The following is a 21,647-nucleotide window of genomic DNA, read 5'->3' as shown; positions in this document are numbered from 1 at the left end:
TCTGTCACATGGATTAAATGAATCATGAACACCAAAACATGAACGGAACTAGAATGGATGACAGCATGAAATGAGACTTTTCCCTTCCGTTTCCTTGAAGGTTTTCCCCTATCTGAACGAATAACATACTTAGATCCCCATCATATTCGCTTAAACGATATGTTATGGCACCCTTCAAAATATGTTTTTTTGCCCTACCTTTACAGTCTTGACAGTTTCACTTCTGGTAGCATTGTCATTCTGTATTTTGGTAACATCGCTCAGCCTCGACACTCCTACATTCATCTAGACCTAAAAACATTGGACCAATTATCTAAATCCACTCAAATGGGACCGAAAAAATTGATCATGTCAGAAATTAGTTCATGGCTGCCATCTCCATTTCCATTTCCACCATTTAGAGAAATTAACCACATGCGCAAATAGGGAATTTCTAATAAAACTTCCCCATTACAAATGATGTCATATATTTTCGATTTATTATAATTGGCCTCTAAATATCAACAACCAAAATGAATAACACGTGTAAGAAGGAATGAATTGAAAGCGAGGATTGCAGAATGGTTGTTAGACTTGGGCACTTCGCATGGTGACCACAATGTCGTCCCGAGATATCCTCGTATTCGGGATTCGTTTATTCTTAGAGTCAGACAATCTTGACCTCTCATCCCCTCCGCCACCAATTGGCTTAAAGTTGGTGGAAGCAAAGATCTCAGGGATATTTTGCTCTGGTCTCAAGTAAACACAATCAGGCATGACTTGCTTCACTGGCGTGTGATTGGCTGAGTTAGGTACAGATCTGGCCACCCTGGTGAAACCACTTGGTTGGTGGACGACTCTTAAAGGATGGCGGGAGACAGCCGTTTGCAAGTCCACCTTCTGAGCGATCTTCGGGTCGGATTTCGATATGTTGTCGTTGAGGTCGTACCTATTTTGAGGTTGGAAGCACCATTTGATTTCCTGGAGTTTGAGCAAGTTCTGGTTGTTCAGTTGGATTGCACTCTGCGAAACCTGCTTCAACAAATTCTGTCCAGGGTGAGAGTTCCCTTGGGCTAAGTCATTCGTGGCCAGTCGAGACTCCGAGGAGGCAGTAACCAAATGAGTGTTGGTGGCCTTCATGGCCAAAGGGCTTTGATTTCGGTTTTGAAGGTTGTGCAAGACATCCTGACGATGTAGCTCCTAGAGAAGAAAGAGAAGACAAGAAATGATTTTACAATCTGTGCTACGGTAAGAATAGTTTCGATAGAGAAATGTGGAGGTGTTATTCTTGCATGTTGGCTTTGACAAATAGGTTTTCTCAGATGTTGCCCTAATGATCTTGAAAGTTTTTGTTATCCCCACTGACTCCTTGATCCGCATTTTCCCTTCCTCTCTGGCTTGGTCGAGCGAGCAAACTTGATCCGTTTCCAGAGTTTTTCGTTCCCAACTACGAGAACTAATACCAGAGGGCCATAAAAGAAGTTGAGGGCATTACTTCTGAGCTAGGAATCCCCCCATCATTACCACTTACGCAGCTGCCAAAGCCCTTCCTACATAGCAGACCGTCAAGGGTGGTTTTCAATATGAAAGGAATGGATTCACTCACCAATCTTAACCTCTCCCAGAATCAAACACTTGGTTTATAGGCGTTTGCGGCGTGTGCTGATAGCATGAATTTACCCAGAATGCACTATTTACTCTGCAAATATTATTGCCACGGAGAAGGGTGAAAGTTCTAAACCGATGTATGTAGTGGTCCGAAAAACTCCTTGAGTGGTTCGTCCCTCCATTCCCCAATCTTGCAATTTAAGAATGACTCACCACCCCTGTCTCCGAATTCCATCATGGATTGTGTGGCCCACGGGGAGGGGATCCCAAGTTAGGCGCAAGTGTTGAGGCCATTGCAAACCGACAAAAGGAGAGATACTCAGAGTCCCTTAATACCAATTTATCGTGTCTTGTATGAAATTGCCCTAGACACCCTCGTCTCATTGGACCACTGTTCCCCTCCCTTCCTTCCTCACATTCTGTTCTGTTGGTTGGAGTTGGGGAAATATTTGGAGAAATGCTAAGCCCCCATGATTACAAAGAGGATCATAACGTTCCAAGAAAATGTCCCACTTACAAAGTTTGGGATGAATCATGCCTTTCAACGGAACCACGTGTGTGCCCATTAATTATATTTTTATTTGACAGTGGGGTCTTTTTGTGGACCTGAAATAGGATGTGACCTAAATTGTACTTCTTTAGAATGCCTAGAAAAAGTAAGTAACCGCCAAAAAACCTTTGGAAAGTAAGGGAGACAGGGTGCAACATTTTGTCAACTGGGATTCCTCCCCTCTTTTGAGGATCCTCATAACGACAATCTCCCCACCCCCCCACCCCCCATTCCTAAGCTTGAGCTCCCCAATTCTCATTAACCATTCGACCAATGACCGACCTATTTTCCATCATCTCAGATACAAAAATGGGTCTCAAAATCGAGATGAAGGGGGTGTTCTGAAAGAGGGGAGCAACAACTTCCCATCTTATCTACGTGAATGTTCAGGCACAGGATCTTGGTACATGTTTCATCATCTTTCTTTCCCTCTGAATTTTGATTTCTCTACTCCAGCGGTCCCCAAAACCATCTCTATGCAGGGTAATTCTAAATTTCCAAGTCAAGACAAAGATTAGAAGACCTGTCAAAGGGGAAAAGGAGGGATGAAAAGAAAGTACCTGGAAGTAAGTCGGCGTCATCCTTGGCATACCAATTCCCCTCAAAGGCGATATCTGAGCGTAATGAGAAGACGAAGATGCGGGCGATGACAAAGCAGAGAAGCGGCCTCCGAAGCCCCCCAATTCACCCTCCCGCTGATATAGCGCTAGATCCCTGGGGAGTGGAGATCCCGAGGAGGCTGGAGAGGAGGCTGCCAATTGGAGAAGTTTCTGAAGAGTCAGCTTTGACGGAGACTCCATAGGAGGACTTTGACATGCCGAACCATTATGATTCAATTGGAGTTGCTTTCGGATCGAAATGTTCACATTAGGAGGATGAGGCGCCACTGATGGCGAATGATGGGTCGGCTCAGGATTGTTATTCAGGGCATTGTTACTTATTTTGTACGGACTCAGGCTTTTCTCGATGGTCTCATACTTGTTCTCCACCGAGCTTGTACCTGCAAAAGAAACCGTGTTTTGAAGGTCTATTCCAAATGGAAATATAATGCAAAGCAAATCTTGCTCTAGATACTGGCATGAGCACGAATTGAACAGCGTAGTGAATGGTGTTTGTACAAGCGTTCCCTTTTTCCATATCTTACCCGAAGACGTTGAGTTTCTGTTCCTGCTTGTACTTCCGACTGGATGAGCAACTCCTTTGTTTCGCACTAAACTGGACATGCCAAGGTTGGGAAAGCTATGTTTCCGAGCCTCTGAGAACGGAATTTTCCCGTAAATATTTCGATTTCCTCCCGTTTGAAGGCTCTGAAGTGCTTGCCTGACCTCGGCCAGGTCCTTGGTGGTCTTGGAATGTTGATATTTGTAGAGAAGCAAGGCATTCAGTTTTTGCCTCACTTCCTGCACCAGAACCTCCTCTTCATTCAAACTGGAAGGGGTTGCCAAATCGGTCACTGATTTTGTGAAATCACTGGCAGCTGGCTTCCGTTTCTTGATCCGGCGACTGGGCAGGCTGTACGTTCCATTGCCGGCCTTCTCATAGAGATGCATTCCACTGTGAATAGTGAGGTCCTCTGTGATCCCATCCGTGTTTTGAGGCGGAGCTGGAAGAGACGGAAGCAATCCAGACTTGGAAGTCCGCGGAGTGGACGAAGAGGGACTACTGGCGGTTGAAGTCGTAGTGGGCATTATGCTCATTGAGCCTTGAGCTTGTTGATGATGATCTTGTAAAAGGTTGCTCTGTCCAATATTAGGGCATGGGTTGGTCCCTGTGAGTCCTGAAAGACAAAATTGAATGGTTGTAATATACAATATGTTTGGCATTGACAAGCCGCCTCAAATGAAGATATCCTTCCAAAATGAACGGCTTCCCTTAAATCTCCATGGGATGATCCATGGAAGCCTACTTGAATATGAAATTGGAAATCTTGTCAAGAATATTCATGAAAACTGTATTCAGAACTGATCCTAGAAAATGGGTCCAAGGTGCTTTGATGGTGGTCCGCTCACCGGAAAGAGCCCTTCAAATTTATGCATCGAAAATTCCTGCCTCTCTTTGGACTGTCAATGGTTCCCGAGACTATTGTCGAGCATTTCAAGTCACCATACTTTATCCTGAACCTCTCTTTTGGTCCAAGTTAAGAGGCTCGTTGGCGTGGCGAAATTGTTTCCTTGCCAACTTTAGATTGCCATCCTGTGCATATTAATAGGGTCCCTGCTACAAGAATGGCTTTCCTCGAACAAAAAGTTTTCAGCACATCCGCTTGGATCGGCATCAAGTAAATTGTCCTCTAATGCCATAATGCACAATGAGAGAGCTCGAAGCAATATATTGGAAATTTGATGAAGACTACGCCATGATCTCCAATGGTTCCGCGCCTTGCTTTTTGGTGATCGCAGCGTGATTTTACGATAATGGCCCTCTGTAGGTTGTCAGCTGCTCTCGCAGGTTTGCTTGGCTTTAGGACTCGAGAGCCAAATAACCATTGGCTGGAATCCCATATTTGGATTTTATGGTGATACCGGAGACGAACCGTTTTCCATTCTCTTAACACTAAACCTAAACCTTCTTTCTGATGGGGATTTCTTCCCTCTTATGGGATCAAGGGGTAGAAGAGGCACGTAAGGTTTTTATCAAAAGAATCCCCCCTCTTTTACCCGGTTTTCAAAGAGGGACAAGGAATACCTGGTGTGACTCACAATAGAAAATGGAACGGTTCCATTGCGAAAAAAAGGGAGGGAGGACCTTTGCAGTTTTGACGCATCTTGCACACAATTCCAAGGAGAGACGGGTCCATGGTGTTATTAACAGAACCTGAGACAACTCACCTCCTTGGCCATTATGGTTGGATGTCAGATTGGCGCTCCTGGGCTCAGTTGAGATTTGATTCGCAGATTGGCCTGTCCCATTGGGATTTGGAACACTAGGAGCGGCTCCTCCACTCGTGCATTGATCTTCATGAGGATTGGGGTTGGAATAGGGTGGAGGCGGATCCCAAACATATTGTGGAAGGGTCAGCCCATGAGTAGGATTAAGGAGCGACGAAAGATAATGACACGAGGCTGGATAGACCCGCTGATGAAATCCATAAGTAGCTTCCGCCGGCATTTGGATGGATCGCCTCCAAGGGTGATTGCTTCCCTGGCCAGGATTTCTGAGAAAGTACCAAAAGAACAGGAGATGAATGGGTGCCGTAATGGGATTGTACAAGGCAATTTGAGAAATGGACTACAAAGCCCGCTCGGAATCATGATGTCCATCCCCTGCCGTCGGTCCTCTTGGGTCAAAGAGGTGAGAAATTGTCGTTGGAACCAGACTTGATGGCACAACTGGATCCAGGACAGACGAAGAGAACTGCCTCCATTTTGGGCCAATGACATACTTCTTGAAGTTATCATAAGTACTCTATGTACTACTACAAGAAGTCGGCTTGATCTCACTGGCACCAAATGACGGAAGTTTGGCCGAAAGTTAGAGACTTATGAGGGCCTCCTCCGTTCTTCTCGATCAGCATTCCACACCACAGCCGGGGACTGCGGAACATCTACAAAAGGCTGTTGGATTATCACCCCTCCATCCTAATCCCAATCCGCCCAAATGTGTTGTTGACAGAGCTTGAACGAACACGAACAGCAAAATGGGTGGGGGAAGCTGCAGAAGCTAGTCGCTACATACTACTGTATACGCTCATACAGAGAGAGAGGACGAAAGGAAAGGGATTGCCTTTTTCTGGGTCACATATTGACACTTCTCTCATGGCGACCGACTTCTTGGCGTTGTTTCTTCGCGCAGATTGGTCCTCAGATTCCCCTTGTTTCCACCACTCCTTCTCCTATACAGTCAGCACAAATATTTGCCGGGAATGTTTCCCCGAGTGTCGCAGAATATACCCGACCTGATCGGCCTTAATCCTTAATCAGGAGTTAATCCACTTACCAACCAAGACTTGACACTGTCTAATGAAGTCTTCTTACCGAGTCAAAAGAGCCCAAGCTCTCGAATTTCGTTCGTAGAGGGATTTAAAGGGAGAAAGATGAAAATTAATGGAGAGATTCACTCACCCATTATTGGGATCCTCATTGGTCTGAGTTGGACCGGAGTTGCCGGGAACCCTGTTGGATGAGGACGAAACGGGATTGGCAGCCCTGCCAAAAGACGGCAACCAATTCCGGAATGAGCGTAATGAAGAGAAAGACTGACTCTGGACCACGTTGGAAGTGGTTGTTTGTGGGCCTGAGTTGGAGGATGGCTCGCCGCTATTGCCTTGAATGTGGCTTTGAGGTGGGGCGAGCACTGGATTGGGTGAATAGAGATTGGCACCCCTGGATGATTGAGTGGTCCAAAGGTTCCTAGAGGATAGGGAAAAAGAAGACGTAATCTCATTACCATAAGAGAACGATATATGTACTGTGCGTGGTCCAACTTGATATCGTGGACAATGCTTTTTCCTAAGCGATTTGTTACCTCCATCAACTAATTGGGAAGGGCTCGAAATAATGTGCATAAGTAAGGCCTTTATTATTCGTGCAATCCCTAAACGTTAACATACACCTAGTCATAAATTGAGAGTCAGAAGCTAAAACATGTAGTATTTATAACCCACTCCGTTCAAGACACGTACCCCCATCGCCTTTCAAGTTGTATCTTTCATATAGCGGGATTATGTGATCTTTACTCATACGCCACAAGTTGAGACTTGTGGTAATGGGCGAGAAATAGCCTTCCCAAGGTGGATAAAGTCTAGGGGAAGTATTGCCATGTAATCAAAACCCTTCTCCTTAAGATAAAAGCCAAAGGGGGAAATTCTAGCCCATAAATTTTCTCTTCTCTCGAGAACACAATAGCAATACCACTACCACCATCAACGGCGACAAGGCCAGCAGAAACTTTAGGGAGCAGAAAAGGCCACGGTCGTCTTGAATTAAGTCGTACTTGCTTCGCTTTGGGCTGCGGGCATGAGTGAACTACAAAAACTATTCTTGTTGGGTTAAGAAAGAGACCCGGGGAGAAAGTTTGTTCCAAGTTTTTCCACAAGAAAATGATCTGCCGAGCGTTGTTCTTCTATTACCCACTCAAACTTCCGCTCCAAACTACCCTCATTTCTTTACTCGATTCCTGCGTTTCTCCTGGGCGGACCTTCGATAGGAATTAATATTAAGGGAATAACTTGTTTTCTTCCTACTGTTTTTGTGATGATTAAAACAGATGAGTGTTGCGAAGCTCGCTCAACTTGATCCCGAAAGCAACATACGAGGAGAGTAGGAGGACCCAATCTCAATTTCCTTCAAATTTCACTCGAGATCAAATGTTCTCGAGTTGGTCGTGGTTCGAGAGTCTGGTGGAAGAAGTCATTTCTTCCCTCTATCTTCTTGTTCATTCGCTGCTCATGGAATATGCAAATGACGCAGTGGATTCAACTTGAACGAGAGAAAGACGACAGTTATATGAGCAAGCATATGAGCCTTTGTACGACGGTTATATGTTCGTACTTGCAATGGGGGTCTGAACCGAGTATAGCGTCGATATCTGCATTGGGGGCCCGGTTCGACCACATCCATCTCTGTACATGTCGGCCATTTCTTTCCGAGCCATCAACCTTCCGAAATAGAATCATTCTGGCAGTTGTCCAGCTTTTCTGGGTTTCCATTTCCCGTGACTTCATTACTGACGTCCACGCACGCACGCACATACTTACGCACCCACACGAACAACCATTGTCTTGTGAATACACTTGTAAGCATGGTCAGAAGGGCTTATAGCATCTAACCATTCTGGGAAGCTTTGTTCGTTGAGGTACTCACGGCCAAGTGGCCCCTTGCATTATTCGAGATATTAAATGGAGCACGCCAGTTATTATGGCCTAGCCAAGAGGCAGTGGATATTCAAGGGAGCTTATTCCAATTTGGGCTGTCAAAGTTTCAAAATTATGAGCGAAAGGAATTTCCTAATGGCACGCCAAATGGTTGCCAAGCTACCTTCTCCAACTACTTTTGCAAAGAGTCCCTCTGAAGGAACAGAACAGGGTAGATTGAGGTCCTAAGGAAAAGGCAGGGATGTGGAAAAAATTGGTGTTTGATCCAAAGGATTTGAGCGCAGGAAATGGAGGACTTATGGTCGAATAACTCGTCAGAGCCACTTCAGTTTAGCCCTAGGGTAGATTGCTTCTCCCAGAGATGTATGACAAGTTCTTTTCGGAAAAACGGACCCAAAAGTTTTGTTCCAACTCCATATCAGGACAAGCTAGAGAGGAACGTTGTCCGTGAGACACCCTAAAACAATACCCAACAACACACACTGCCAACCAATCCACTTGCTAGCTACTAGCTCTAAGGAACCCGAGAATCAAGCAAAACCAGGGAGGCGTGACCGTCTCGTCTGGTAAAGCCTTTGGATGATTGTCCTCCATATTAGAAAGAAAACGCGAAGAGATGGAACATGGAAAAAAGAGACAGAGATACTCACTCATCCTCGTGTGGACTGCAGCATTCACACATGGAGTTGGGAGTGTGGATCATATTCCCCGATATTGAATTGGGAACCAGAGTGGCATGAGGAGGAAATCTGGATCCAGCGTTTGCTCCAGCTCCAGTTCCTCGCATTTGATGTAGATGTTGTGAATGGGAATGGAGGAAACGGCATCGGTGTTCCAATTGGGCCCAGTATTCCTTCTTCTTCTCATGACTAAAGAGTCAGGGAATAGGGAAAAAAGACCCGATGGTTACTTCCGTTTCATGGACTGGTCCCTTTTTTTTCACCTTACCTTGATATTTGATATACCAACATACACGAGAAAATGCAGACCAAAATCCCGATCACCGAGATCCCGAACAAGGCTCGAAGACAAGAGTATAAAATGCCATGGATGACGTCGCAGTTCTGGGTGCCGCCAAACACATAATGCATTCCGGGATCCCGAGATAACGGGTCCAAAATTCCGGCGAAGCAGGTGCACGTTTTGGTCACGGATTGGTAGACACACTCCCGAAGGGTTTGGAGTCGATTCATGTGGATTACGGTCGTGGTCACCGTGATAATGACACATAACACGGCACAAATGAGGCAAAGTAGGCCGCAGATTTTGACCTAAAATAGAGCAAAAGATTCATGCATTGGAGTACAAATAGCTCAGAACGCTTGCATCGTGGTTCCTTGGGGGGGGGGGAGGTCCAATGACATTGACACATGTGTTGTGTACTCAATTACGTACGACCCTTTTTTGTGTCACTGACCGCATTTAGATTGATGCCTCTTGGCTGGATGTTTTACTCACGCACTGAGAATGCGAAAGGCAAAACTGAATGAGAACCCCAAAAAACGAAAAGGCTATTAAGGGCAATCCTCATTGCAGTGTGAGCCGGTCCGAAAAGATAGCTTGGGGAAATGGCACATTGCCATATTTAGCCATAACCCATTGAAAATAGTTTACGGGCCAGTCCTCAGAGCCGAAACTGGTGCAATGTCAGTCATAAACATTTGCATGCATTGACAACCTAACGATACACCTAGTAGCACAATAGGCAAGGATGAATGGATAAGCTTGGAAGTCTCTCTTTCGTTTCGATTGCAATTTGCTTCCAACTTTGCATTAGCTTGGCAATATCAACACATGTCAGAGATACAGTGCTGCACGTTCTAACCAACCATGGTCGTAGCAGTGTTTATCTAAGTTCTTGGGACTCGACACTCATGCCCTTATCCGATGCAACGGACATATTTGTGCGCGTGCCAGTTGTCCAACAAGCTTATCAGGCACTGAAATCGGCTGGAAACGTTGCTCGGATTGGAATGGATCCGACAGTATGGAAGTGCATTCGGCTCCACTTCATGCATAAACTGTACAATTCAATTTGGGCCCATTCATTTGCAGCGTGTGATCTTTTACGACAGTCTTGCACAGAGAAGGGGCGTACGTGAAGCCCCATTCCATTAACTACACATACTTTAATTCAAGGTAGACATGGCGGTGTGCTTAATTTGCATGATATGTCTTCCACTTGCCAAGTTGAGGGAGGCCTAATTTCCCCGGAGATTAAGCCAACTCCTCCTCCTCCATCTTTTCTCGAACCCAAGGCTAAAGTGCCCCACCTACCCACCTACCTACCTATCTACCTACCTACACTGAGTCTCATTTCCAAGATTTATTTCCACCGTCTTATTGGCCCTTTAAAATGCGAATTTCCCGCCCCAAATTAAGAGATTCCAACCAGTAACGAACGGCATAAGCAGCTCAGGAATCTGATTACTTGAGCATTACCAAACAGAATACAACTTCTTTGTGGAGCCATTCAAAAACGATTCGGTTGCTTCTTAGTCCATTCACCCTTCTTATTTTCCCCTCTCTCTCAATGGAAGTAGGCAAAAAAAGCAGCCCCTGAAAGCGCAAATGGGCATCATTTATTTGCCCTCCGTCTACTTATCCATGGATTTATTCAGTCCAAAGCGAGGGAAATCCTTGAAAATGGGTCGGGGATGAACATCCAGAGTATTGGAAAAGAAATCAGTACAATAATATATGGGCTATGGGTGGATATTTTTGGTGGAGGGGGAGCAAGACGTACCAAATAGTTGTTCCGGTTTCCTCTGCGAGCGAATGAAGAAATGAGGGTCCCGGTGACAATCAGCTGAAATTGAAGCGCAAACTATTTAATTCCTTTGGCGTCATTTAGGGGGAACACGATGAGGTTGTGGCCTTCAATATCGTCTCTCCGAGAAAGTGGAACAATTTGCTTTTCAAGCCTGAATGACTTTCCAGCACGTTGATGACACAACGTGCCGTTCCATGGTGAATGGAAAGTTGCTGGAGCCTCCTCTTTTGTTCCCTTTTAATGGAACTACCCATGAAAAAAGTGGGCTACATCAGTGCTTGGCAAACTATTAATGGCAAGAAGCCCTCTCCGACTACGTAGATCTGGTCCAATTACTTTTTTTCTGCTCTCCCAAGACAACTCATCCATCGTGGCAACAGCCTTCGACATCAAAGGCCGAAATGGGACCATAATCCCTACTTGTCAGAGGAACACCCGAAGCAAAAAGAGACAAAGGCACAGTCTCTACTATACGTTTTAAAAATGACCAAGGCTCAAGTATGGGAATTTACGTGGCCAAAGGCCAAGATCTATCGAGTGTCTGTTGGAAACAAAGTCGAATGTCCGTACCGGGATCGATGGCACCCACGTGGGCATGGTTTGGAAGTAATGAAGCGACGTGGTGTAACGATCCAGAAGGAAGAAGATCACAATGTACATGATGCCCAAGGCCAAGCACAGGCCCCCGCAAAGGCCACACATGAGCACGTACTTCTTGCCCATATTGTGGCAAAGTGACCTCGGTGGTTGGCCTCCATTCATTCTGACCGAGGATACTACACCATGGTTTTGATTGGAACAGTTGAGTGGTTCAGGACCAGGAGGAGCTGGCGAAGAATGAGGATGATGGTGGTGGTGATGATGAGGCGTTGGGAGGTTAGGACTGGATGAGGGCGGCCTTTGAAGCGAAGATATCGAGGCTGGAACAAGAGTACGAGAACAATGGATTAGGCTTTAGTAGAGCATTACTACCCCTACTTGGGTAGTGAATAAATTATGTGGAACACTATGGTAAGATTCTGATAAAGATCTATCTTCGAGTGAATGCTGGATGAAATACATTAATGGCCACCGCTCTCAATGAGACGGCAAGAACGGGCATAGTTGTTCACAAGCCCTCAATATAAAGTGTAAGATTATGAGGGGGTTTTAACGTACTGTCTGCTACCCTCAAATATGACCCGCTGGCATTGCCATCTTCCCTACGCCAAGCTAATAAGACGGATGATATGTGCATCGCAGGAAATGATGCGCCTAAACACATCTAATGTGCTTTATGACACCCAAACGGCCTTTGAAAAGAGAACTAGAGACCCCTTAATGGAACCAGATTGTCTCTCCAGCTCTATCAAAAGATCATATGAAGGCTAAACCTCGTGGTCTGCTGCTCTCACTGATGAGATCTATGTTGCTCCTAACTCTTCATAACCCGCAAGTCTTGTTATGACAGATAACCAGAGCAGGTCGTCCTAACCTTGAACCATAGCTCTTCACACATGGCACTGGGCGAAAAATGTGAAAATTCAATCTGCATAATCATTGCAATTTCATGCATTAAAACTGGCCATGCGAGGTGAAAAAGAATCCCGAGCCCAGCCCTGAAATTCCATAGATTCACACACCCTCTCTCCTTCTTTCCCTCCCTCTTTGTCGACTTGAAAGGAGTTCGTGATCCAATTAATCTCGTTCTTCATCTACAAGTAGGCACTACCAAGCTGCGCTGCTTGAGTTGCAGCCTCAAGGCGAATCAACATATGACATTCGAGCTCCAAATTTGGAATTCAAGGCGTTTATTATGTTGGCCAAAGAGGCCATCTCATCTCCTTCCAGAACCCCGATGGAAAACGAGGTATAATTTTCGTCTGAACAAGCGAAGGCGAGTCGTCTCTCAAGAGTTCAAACCGGTTCTCGCTCTATCGAACCTTCCGAGTCCAAAGATCATGATCATAAAAGTGAAAGGGTTCTTCCAGTGTGACTTACTTGATCACCATCTTTCTGTGAGTGAGTATATGAGTATAACATGCTCGCTCGTATGAAGGAGTTACTGACTAGTGAGTGGTGCCAGTGGTTGTATATCGGACTAGCCAAAAGATGAATGGAAATGACTTCTAACAAGTTTATGACCCCTGTCAAACGAAAGAATGAAACAGGGAGAAATCTTTGGCAAAGACCCGTAACACATGAAGTGAACACATTGAATTGAAGCCTCAGCCCCGTTGAGCTCCGGAAATTAGAGTGGGTGTTACTCTTTTTTACACTCCTCACTGAATTATGGCCAAATAAAATGCCGAACTTATCGCTCGAGAACAAAAGAGAGGTGGTCGGGCGAACTTTTTCCCCTTCAAGTGTCAGGTACGAGCCTGAACTTGATATTTGTCGTGGTGGAGATGAATAGGGACAAGAAAAAGAAGTTCACAGCCCATTCCCCAAGATGATCTAGATGGAACGTGCTCGAGCGCAGATTCTCGTCGACACGGAGTTGGCAAAAACGGTGATGAAAAGCTCAAGGATTTTTCCGACATTTGTGTGATTGATGCCCTGCTGCTGCTGCTCATGCTAGCCGTGCCTTTTCCACTTGGAACTGAACTGGACGGGTCGCCTTGAATTCAGTTTCCAAGAGGAAGGAATATCCGGCCAAAAAAGGGGGAATCCGAGAAAGGAAGTTTTGCACTCTTGGCAAAGGTTAATCCGGAGCAAACCCATGTCTCAAGACGAGGAAGGGTCACTACTAAGTAGTCGTACTACGAGGGATTAGAATCAAAGAACCTTCCCTTAATGGCCTTTCCAAGGTCTGCAGGTGGTCACGCTCCGGACTTAAAACTTGTTCTTGAAAGTAATGGGTAGAGGGATTTGCAGGCTTGCAGGTTTTGTGGGGCCCCATTGCTGTTTAGTTCATTCCCTCCGTGGTTCTCATTTTCAGCTCATTAACCAAATTAAAAACCAACCTCCAAAGGTTCATATCTCCGAGAGTATCAGGCAATTAATTTCATGGAATATGAGAGCTTTAATTAGTATTATGAAGTTGGTAGCTCTTTGTCTTCGGCTCGTCCGAGCATGTAATTCAGATGCTGGCGGACCACTTTCAAAAGAGAAGAAGGAGAAGAAGTTTCATCATCCCCCGTCCAAAAAGAGGGGCCCTCCCAAATCAAAACTTTACGTCCTCATCCTCTTCCCTTGTGTTTCGAGAGCATTGCAATTAAAATATCGGATTTCATCTCCATCTCACAAGTACGATCTCTGATTGGGCCCTTTTCCTGATGAAAAGGTCATAGGAGCATCTCGGTTTGAAACTTGACCAGATTCCTAATAGCTTAAACTCCCACGGACGGGAACTCTCGAATCGGCCTGGATTAGAAGACCTACACTCCAGTGGTATGTGATGTTAATTCGATGTGAAGCGAAGGAATACATTTCCTGGAGAATAGTACAATGAGCGAAGACTGGACCTCACCAAACATATTTTGCTTCGAAACTTCTTGCCATGGTCCCGATGCGTGTATTTGGGGCATAGCCAAAAAAGAGAACATCGTGAGCACCACAATAGCCAACCAATGTAAGCAAGTCTAATGCATGTAAAAAGCATCTCGACGTGGAACCCTGGATGAATTATTAAGATCGATTTTATTCCAATGTGCAGTCGACTAAAGTGCTAATGCACGTTTGGGTTCACTGCCAGGTCCCAATTCAGAATTCCGCACTCACGAATCCAAACCTCGACCCAGGTATGCCAAGCTATCCGCCAAGCTGTGGATGGAGTGAAACTCGTGAACAAAAAAGCATGAAAGGAATTCAGAAACAGCGAGAGAATGTCCAGAATAAATTCCTACCCATGCATACCATCCGCGGAGCTGCCGGATACTTTTACATTTCTCCACTCTCAGATTGGCTCTTGACGAAGGGCCATTGGTCTTTTTGACCATGACATGCCAACTCAATTTCAGTCTGATGCTCTTCTGGATTTGGGAATGCTCAACCAGGGTCTTGAGAGTATCCCTTGTAGGAACGCGAAGTTGGAGATGTGTTTCACTTTGAATGCCCCATGGACAGTAAGTTAGCAAGGCAGGCTCACCCTCTCTTAACTTTTCTCCTAAAAACAGCGCAGGATGTTCCGGAGAACTGAGATTGAGACACTCATCTTGGTTTTCTCCCCCTGTAAATGGGCCCATGATCTCTCAGAGAAGACGTAGTAAAAATAGACTTCTCAGTGGGAGAGGAAATCTATTGGTCGAGTGGCGGTTCATGCTCATTCCTAATTTTGAAGTCATTCTTGAAGCCTATTGTGCTTAACATGAGGCTGAAAAACTACCCATGAAGACATCAAGTTACACAAAGACTTGAAAATCCCCCATTTTATGACCAGAAAGTCGGGCCAGACACACGAAAAGCATCATTGACTTACAATTTGATTGTCGACTCAGTTGAGCATCTCGAGTGTAGCTGTTGGCAATGTGTCGCTGAATGGGTGTGGTTCTTTCCCGTGGAATAGGCAGATTTGGTGGGCGTGGAGGTAAGGCTGGAGGTGTCCCAGACACAGTCTCGGGTAAGGGGGAATAGCTCTTGTTCAAATCCGAACTGGTTGTGCTTTGACCACTGGAAGAGGCTGAAGAGGCCAGAGGTGCATCCTCGGAGGATGGCGAGTTCCCACTGTTTGGCGGCATGATGTGAATTTCAAAGGCCGCTAAAGGGTCATTCTGAAAATATTAAAATTAACATTTTCATTCATTGCTCAAATTCGATAAAATCGGCGGTGAAATAATTGCCAAAGAGGTGTGTTGGGATAATTATTGAACTTGAGTGGTGAAGTGTCAGTATTCATTTTCTTTCAAGCGCAGACCTTTAATCAGTTTAGTTCGATGATATCTCATTCTGTCTCGCCCACGAAAACTTCTCCATCATTGGAACACAGTTGTCAAACGTGTTCGTCAAACACTCACATCCTGATCTCAATCAAACCCGTATGAGGAGTACATACACCGCCAAGGTAAACAAATTCTTGAAATCTGGCTCCATTTCACGATGGAAACCTGGCCAAAGAACTTCACATCCTGAGAGCTTCCAATCCTTTCATCAAGATAAAGCCAGGAAAAATGACGTCTTTCCTCCATCTGGAGTCTGGTCTCTTCGTTGCAGAGGAAGAATGAATTGGAGCAGAATTACCACTCTTAAAGACATGTACTGCAGAGTTGGTTGAATTTGACTGTGAAGAGAAAATCGGGCAAACAACTTCATTTGTCCATGGGATGGGCCGAAAGGGACGAAAGAGGAAAGAGAATGAATCATTGGCAGGTTTTTTTGCCTACTCTACATCCATCTTGCCACGAAATTTGGATCCTGCAGATGTTATTAGCGATACGTTTTCTGTTCTTCTCTGCGGTTTTCCGGGGGAAGGTGCAAAAAGAGTTCAAAGCTTTACATGGAATGGTCAGAATGGTTGGAATGGCAGAGTCCATTCTTCTCCAAAAGAGTGATTTAAGTCTAGGGCATTGGACAAGTCTGAGTCACGACAGTTGGCTCAAAGTGGAGTTAGCGAGCGAGCGAGCGAGCGAGCTACTAGATAAGATTGCGCTTTATCTCAATTGTAAGCCTTTATTCGGCTTGAAATGTCCAACATCCAGCAGGGCTTTGGGCACCATTCATGATTGGGTGGTACTGTGAGTAGAAAGTTACAGACACACTTAGAGCTCAAGTCTCCAATCATCTCATCCGTCCAATATCTTTCAGGTGTCTGTTTCAGGAATGCCAAGACCTGTCTGCCACTTGCCAATCTCAGAATTTCACTCTCAAGTTCACGCCCTTTAAGCTCACTTCTCTGGCTTTAAAGTCAAATTCAAGGCGTTTCAAAATTGGTCTTGGAAGCTCTATCTTTTACTTTCCTCTGTCAAATAGAACTAATACCGTCTTAGTTTCCAGTTCTCCCTCAGCATCAACAACAGCATCAACCAACAACAGCAGTCCAAAACTCCCAAATCTCTCTTCTTCCCCTTTTGAAAATTGATCACGACATTTTCTGTGGAAAAATGAAAATCTCATTCTTGGCCGGATTCGGTGTTGGCCGATCGTGATCTCTTGCCTGAGATCAGACGGACGATAATGAGAAAACATGGCTGTCTTCGAAGCAATTCATCGAACCATCCCGAGATCTTCACCTAAGGCCGCAAGAAGTGGTTTTGGAATGAGCAAGGCAGCGAGAGCTCTTGAAACCCAATCCCTTGCATGGAATCATCACTCCCCACTGTTTCTGATAATCACAAGAAGTCAAGAAATTTGCATCATCATGCTTCTCAATGTCATAAATATCTATAAAAGAGGCGGTGGGCCCGTGTTCTTCCCTCCTTTCCTCCCTTCCCGTCTCTCTTTATGCACTGAAGTCGTTGGTTTTTCCGCTTCACCGACTGGGAAGGCCAAAATTTGCATATGGTCATCTATTAACGCATGGCAGGGAAACCAGGCTCTGATAAATCGCCGGAGGAATAGCTTCCGCTGGTCGGGTGTTCATTATCTAGAAATCATCATCATCATAGTCTCAACGATCACCGAGTAAGCAAGAAGATGCTCTTGCAAAGGAATGCATCGGAGAGAATTAGATATTATTTTGGTCGTGCTACACCCACAAGCAATGAATGAGACTCTGTCATTGGGTGGGTAAATGAATGCGAGTGGGAAATGGGCTGCTGGTGCTTGAGTTGATAGTCTCAAGCCTTGCATCGATTTTGATTGATTGATTGATCGGGTTTTCTGGTTGTCAGGATCCGGGCAGTCCTTGCCGAAGGAAGGTACATCGGGCCATGATTCTGACTGACTGGAAAGTGAAATAATCCGCGCAAGTGTGACCTAGGGTATGATTTACTCGAGCTCTTCCTGATTTATGGAGAGGCAGAGAGTGAGAATGGAGTCAGATCTCGGCCAACGATTTACCTCGCTAACGCTAAGCGGCAAGGCAAGAGGAGCTTGTGAATAGGTGCCAGAACGTTAACGAATTTCGAAAGATTGAAAGTGATTTCAAGTGCCGCGTTTCTTTTGGAGCAAGTCTCTTTCTCTCTGTTCAGATAAGCCGGAAGATTCAAGCGAAATCTGGCAACCGTTGGTGAATGATGACCCGAGGAGGGGCTCTATCCTACCTCAAGCATGTTTGACTCAAACTCTTAACGGCAATGTTTCTCATTCAGATTTGTACTTTTGGCTCGAGTTTCAAGTCCGAGGGTCCGACAGAGTCAAGGTATGGAGAAGGAGCCTGTCAGACACTCCCATTTCTCACCATGGATCATCATCTCTTGCTTCAAAATCAAATGTCCCCTCAAGAGACAAACTGCTCCCAGTGCTTGGTCCCCCCATTCTTTCGAGGTTTTTAAAAGCGGATGAACAGAAAGGAAATCGTGAAATTGCTCATTTTAAGGGCATAAAGTAAGTTCCTCTTCATTTTGGGGGGTCCTAAGGCTGAATTCCCTGTCAAATGGACGATGGACGTCCGACACATTGAAAGAGAAAATCCTCTCTCTCTCTCCTCTCCTTCTCTCTTTCTCTCTTTCTTTTTCGCTCTCTCTACTCGATGAAAGAGCCCTTTTGGGAATGGTTTTGAAAAAGGATGGATAAGAACTTTTTGATGGGTTTCCGACTAAGTGACCAGGAAGAACAAGGTTTGCACAGAATTCTCATAACGAGCCAACTGTGGAGGAGCAGATCCATCCGTCCAACGGGTTTCAATTGCGCTTACTACAGTAGCGGTAGGCGCGTAAGTACTAGTAGATGTGTTCCAACGTCAGAAATGAAGCATTACTCTGGATTAGGCCGGAGGATTGCAATATCATCTAGATTCTATGGCATCAAATGGTGCCATTGTATATGCTCTCTTCCCTCATATCGTGGTCGTCCAAGTGGTCTCCTTGTGTGTGAGAACGAGAACCAATGTGGTTGGAGAGGAAAAAAAAAGTGGGAGTCATTTGCCAAACGGACTATCACAATGATGCTTTCCGAGGACTACTATTATTTGCCCGAGCTTGAACTCTGGGAAGGAATGCGGACCCAGAGAAAAAGAGTCTTCTCCAAGGTATCTTTTGCACTTGGTCGTGACAAAACCGTGCTCATGCAGTTCCTGGTTCTTTCGAGTCAACCACAAAACGCTTCGAGTAGAGGGGCTTTGAATCATATTGTCCCCAGTTTTAGCACCGTCACATCACGATTTCTTCACTATCAGAGTGTTTACCTTTTCCACAGAGTTTCGCATGGGTCAAAAAACTTGATCGTGGATGAAAATGTCGCCAGTGAAACGCTTTCAGACGAACAAGCATTCTCTAAACTGATCGAAAAAAAACGGATCAATTTCATTGCTTGAGACTAGAAACTTTTCCAAAAAGGCGAAAGACTTTGCAGAATTTTAGTTTCAATGAATTTTATATGTTTCAGTACATTGGTTAGTGCATCTAGGAAAGAGATGACAATTACTGGTTGCACCAAAATTAGTTTAGTTTTACACGATGACGAGAAGTCATATTGGCATAAAACATCATATGAATTATTATTTAGTGTTTGCAATCGAAATAGTGAAAAAATCTGGTCGAATGGTAAAACTGACAATTTGAAATAAAAGCAAGCGGAGCTTTTGCACTTTTTGTCTTGAATCCAGTTAAGATTGCGCTTCCTTCGATTGAAAATGGGAAAAAAAGCGAATCGTGTCTTATGAAGTAGAAGACAGGAAACGCCCCTTTCGAAATCTCCCACTTCCACCGTCATAAATAAAAACGATTCCCAACTTGAGTGCATTAAAGGTCAAATGATCACCTCCTTAGGTTTTTCAATGACTTTGCCTAACATTCTTTGCATTGAAGCCTTTCAGTCTAAATTGTACGAGCCAAATGCCAAAGCAACACTTGTGACTAAGCCTTTAAAGTCTATCAGGAATAAATGAAGTAGTTTTTCAGAACGTATTTTAAGACTCCACTACATTGATTAATTGTCCCTTTTTGGCTGGATTGTGTCACAACCCTTTCTTCGAGAACGGAACATAAAAGAGACTTGACATTACCTATGCATTACTTTCAAGATCATGAACGAGCGAGGGATCCTTGGGAATTGGGACCTCTTGACCTGGCACTCTAGGAGGTTAAAGCAGTGATAGAGTAAACTTTGGGGATTTTGCAACCTCAGCATAGGCTCTTAAATATCTCTGGAAATTCCCTGAAGGAGCGATTCGACTGAAATTCATGCCCTAACATGATTTCTCGAGCCATAGAGACCTCTCATTTCCTGAGATGAGAAGACAAGACGTCGTCGTCCCCTTGGAGTTGAGTTCTCGGAGGAGAAGGAGAAGAAGCAATGACCTCTCATCCCTCTTCTTCTAGCTTGCTCTATGTTCAGATCGTCTCTCTGGGTTCTGTGGGCTCCTTCGTTCAGTCGGTTATGTACGTACAGCAAAGTAATCTTGGCGAGGGCCCTTCCAAAGAGATCGAGTGAGGGAAACTGTTTTGATCATGCCATTCCAATTTCTTACTTCTTGATGCATCTCTCCGGCGCCTACGATGAAGGTATTTTCTGATTGGATTTTTATGAGCGTGCTCTTATTGAAAGACGGACGTATTGGTGGTTAAATTGTACATTGAATCCAGATCGAATCTTGAGACAGATGGAGCACGCAATTCGCTTCTGGAGTCTGGACCCGACCGATATGCATGAAGCATGTCTTATTGGCCAATATGTCAGCTGACTCTAATTACAACAGCTGATTTGGCAATGTGAATGAACTTACCTATGGAAATGCCCAAGGTGTCACTGCACAATGAATCGTCAAGCCAGGATGCAATACCATAAGGGAGCTCTGATCAAGCCGACACAATGAAAAAAAAATCACTTCCTTTGGCCTACATATCTCACACACTTTCAAACTCCACTGGGCACTTGGCACAATCTATGGAGACAATGTTCACTCCAGGTCCAACGAAGTGGGAAACTCAAGAACAACTGCTGTACATAGCACTCTCCCATCCTCAAAGCAAATCGAAAACCATTCTGGTTCTTCCTCTCATCGTCCGTCTCTTTTCTCCTCTCGCTCGACTCGTTCCACTCTTTCGTTCATTGGCACATGGCTAATGCATACAGTACACTGGCAATGGTTTTTGGGTGGCTGTGACCAGCAAAATGCCCACGAATGCACCCCAAAATACCCGGGGCCTTACTAAATGCTGAGTCTTATCACCTCACTTTGCACATGTCACAAGCATTTGGAAACATTTCCATCAAGTGGGAATTCCATGACCCACGTTCCTTTAGTGGAGCTACGGATTTCATTTCTAATCTGGTCACTCAACTTGACCCAAAGAAACATGCCCAAAAATGTCTTCTTGTACACTCGAGTACTGCATGGCCTGAGAGAAACCAGAACCATTGGATCTCCTGTTTGTACGAGTAGTATGCTTGCTTTGCTTGGATGAGAGGACGGGTGCGTCGAGCGGGCGAGGAGAATCCGCATGCGCAAGAACATCATCCAATTCGGGGCTAAGAAAACTTTAAAAGACGCGAACCACGATTATCATGACGGCATGGGGGAGTGAACGGCCAAACCACCGTTGGTTGACGGTCCTATGTATGTATGGGTGGGTGGGGGATTTTTGGTGGTACACTCTCGACGTCGCGGGGCTTTGGAGGTCCCCCGGCAGCAAATATGTCAGTCTCATGCTTAAATTCAACTTTCACGATTAGAGTCGGGTTCTTTATCGAAAACGAAAGAGTCAATGCCTCTTGAGGAAACGTGTTGGATCTGTGTGAGAGCCATTGATGAAGGATTTAGTCTTCATTTGATTGCGACTCATGATTCACTGGCGTTCGAGTCAGGGCAGAATGTAGAAATGGCTTTTGAGAGGTTTCTTCTTAAAACGATGATCTTATTGTTGGGAAATGTCAATATATGACCTCACTGTGATTTCAGAATTTAGAGC

General features: G+C 45.0%; 1 protein-coding gene across 2 annotated transcripts; it reads right to left on the bottom strand.

Moving 5' to 3' along the window:
* Positions 1-452: 452 nt before the first annotated feature.
* Positions 453-20,799, bottom strand: LOC131883238 (uncharacterized). Of its 2 annotated transcripts, none has more exons than XM_059230668.1 (11): positions 20,207-20,799; positions 15,122-15,413; positions 11,293-11,642; positions 10,696-10,758; positions 8,898-9,220; positions 8,600-8,818; positions 6,199-6,486; positions 4,966-5,291; positions 3,282-3,914; positions 2,698-3,137; positions 453-1,179 (listed from the first exon to the last, which is right to left on the bottom strand). In XM_059230668.1, exons 1-11 carry the CDS (start codon positions 20,216-20,218, stop codon positions 568-570), a joined length of 3,558 nt encoding a protein of 1,185 aa, XP_059086651.1. In that variant the 5' UTR covers positions 20,219-20,799; the 3' UTR covers positions 453-567. The 2 variants fall into 2 exon arrangements, with proteins under 2 accessions (XP_059086651.1, XP_059086659.1); XM_059230676.1 differs by having other exon boundaries at positions 20,462-20,799.
* Between the last annotated feature and the right edge of the window lie 848 nt (positions 20,800-21,647).

Source organism: Tigriopus californicus, chromosome 1, assembly GCF_007210705.1.
Source record: "Tigriopus californicus strain San Diego chromosome 1, Tcal_SD_v2.1, whole genome shotgun sequence".
Taxonomy (NCBI): domain Eukaryota; kingdom Metazoa; phylum Arthropoda; class Copepoda; order Harpacticoida; family Harpacticidae; genus Tigriopus; species Tigriopus californicus.
Note: the sequence above shows the minus strand (reverse complement) of the source record. Positions and strands in the feature narration are given on the sequence as shown.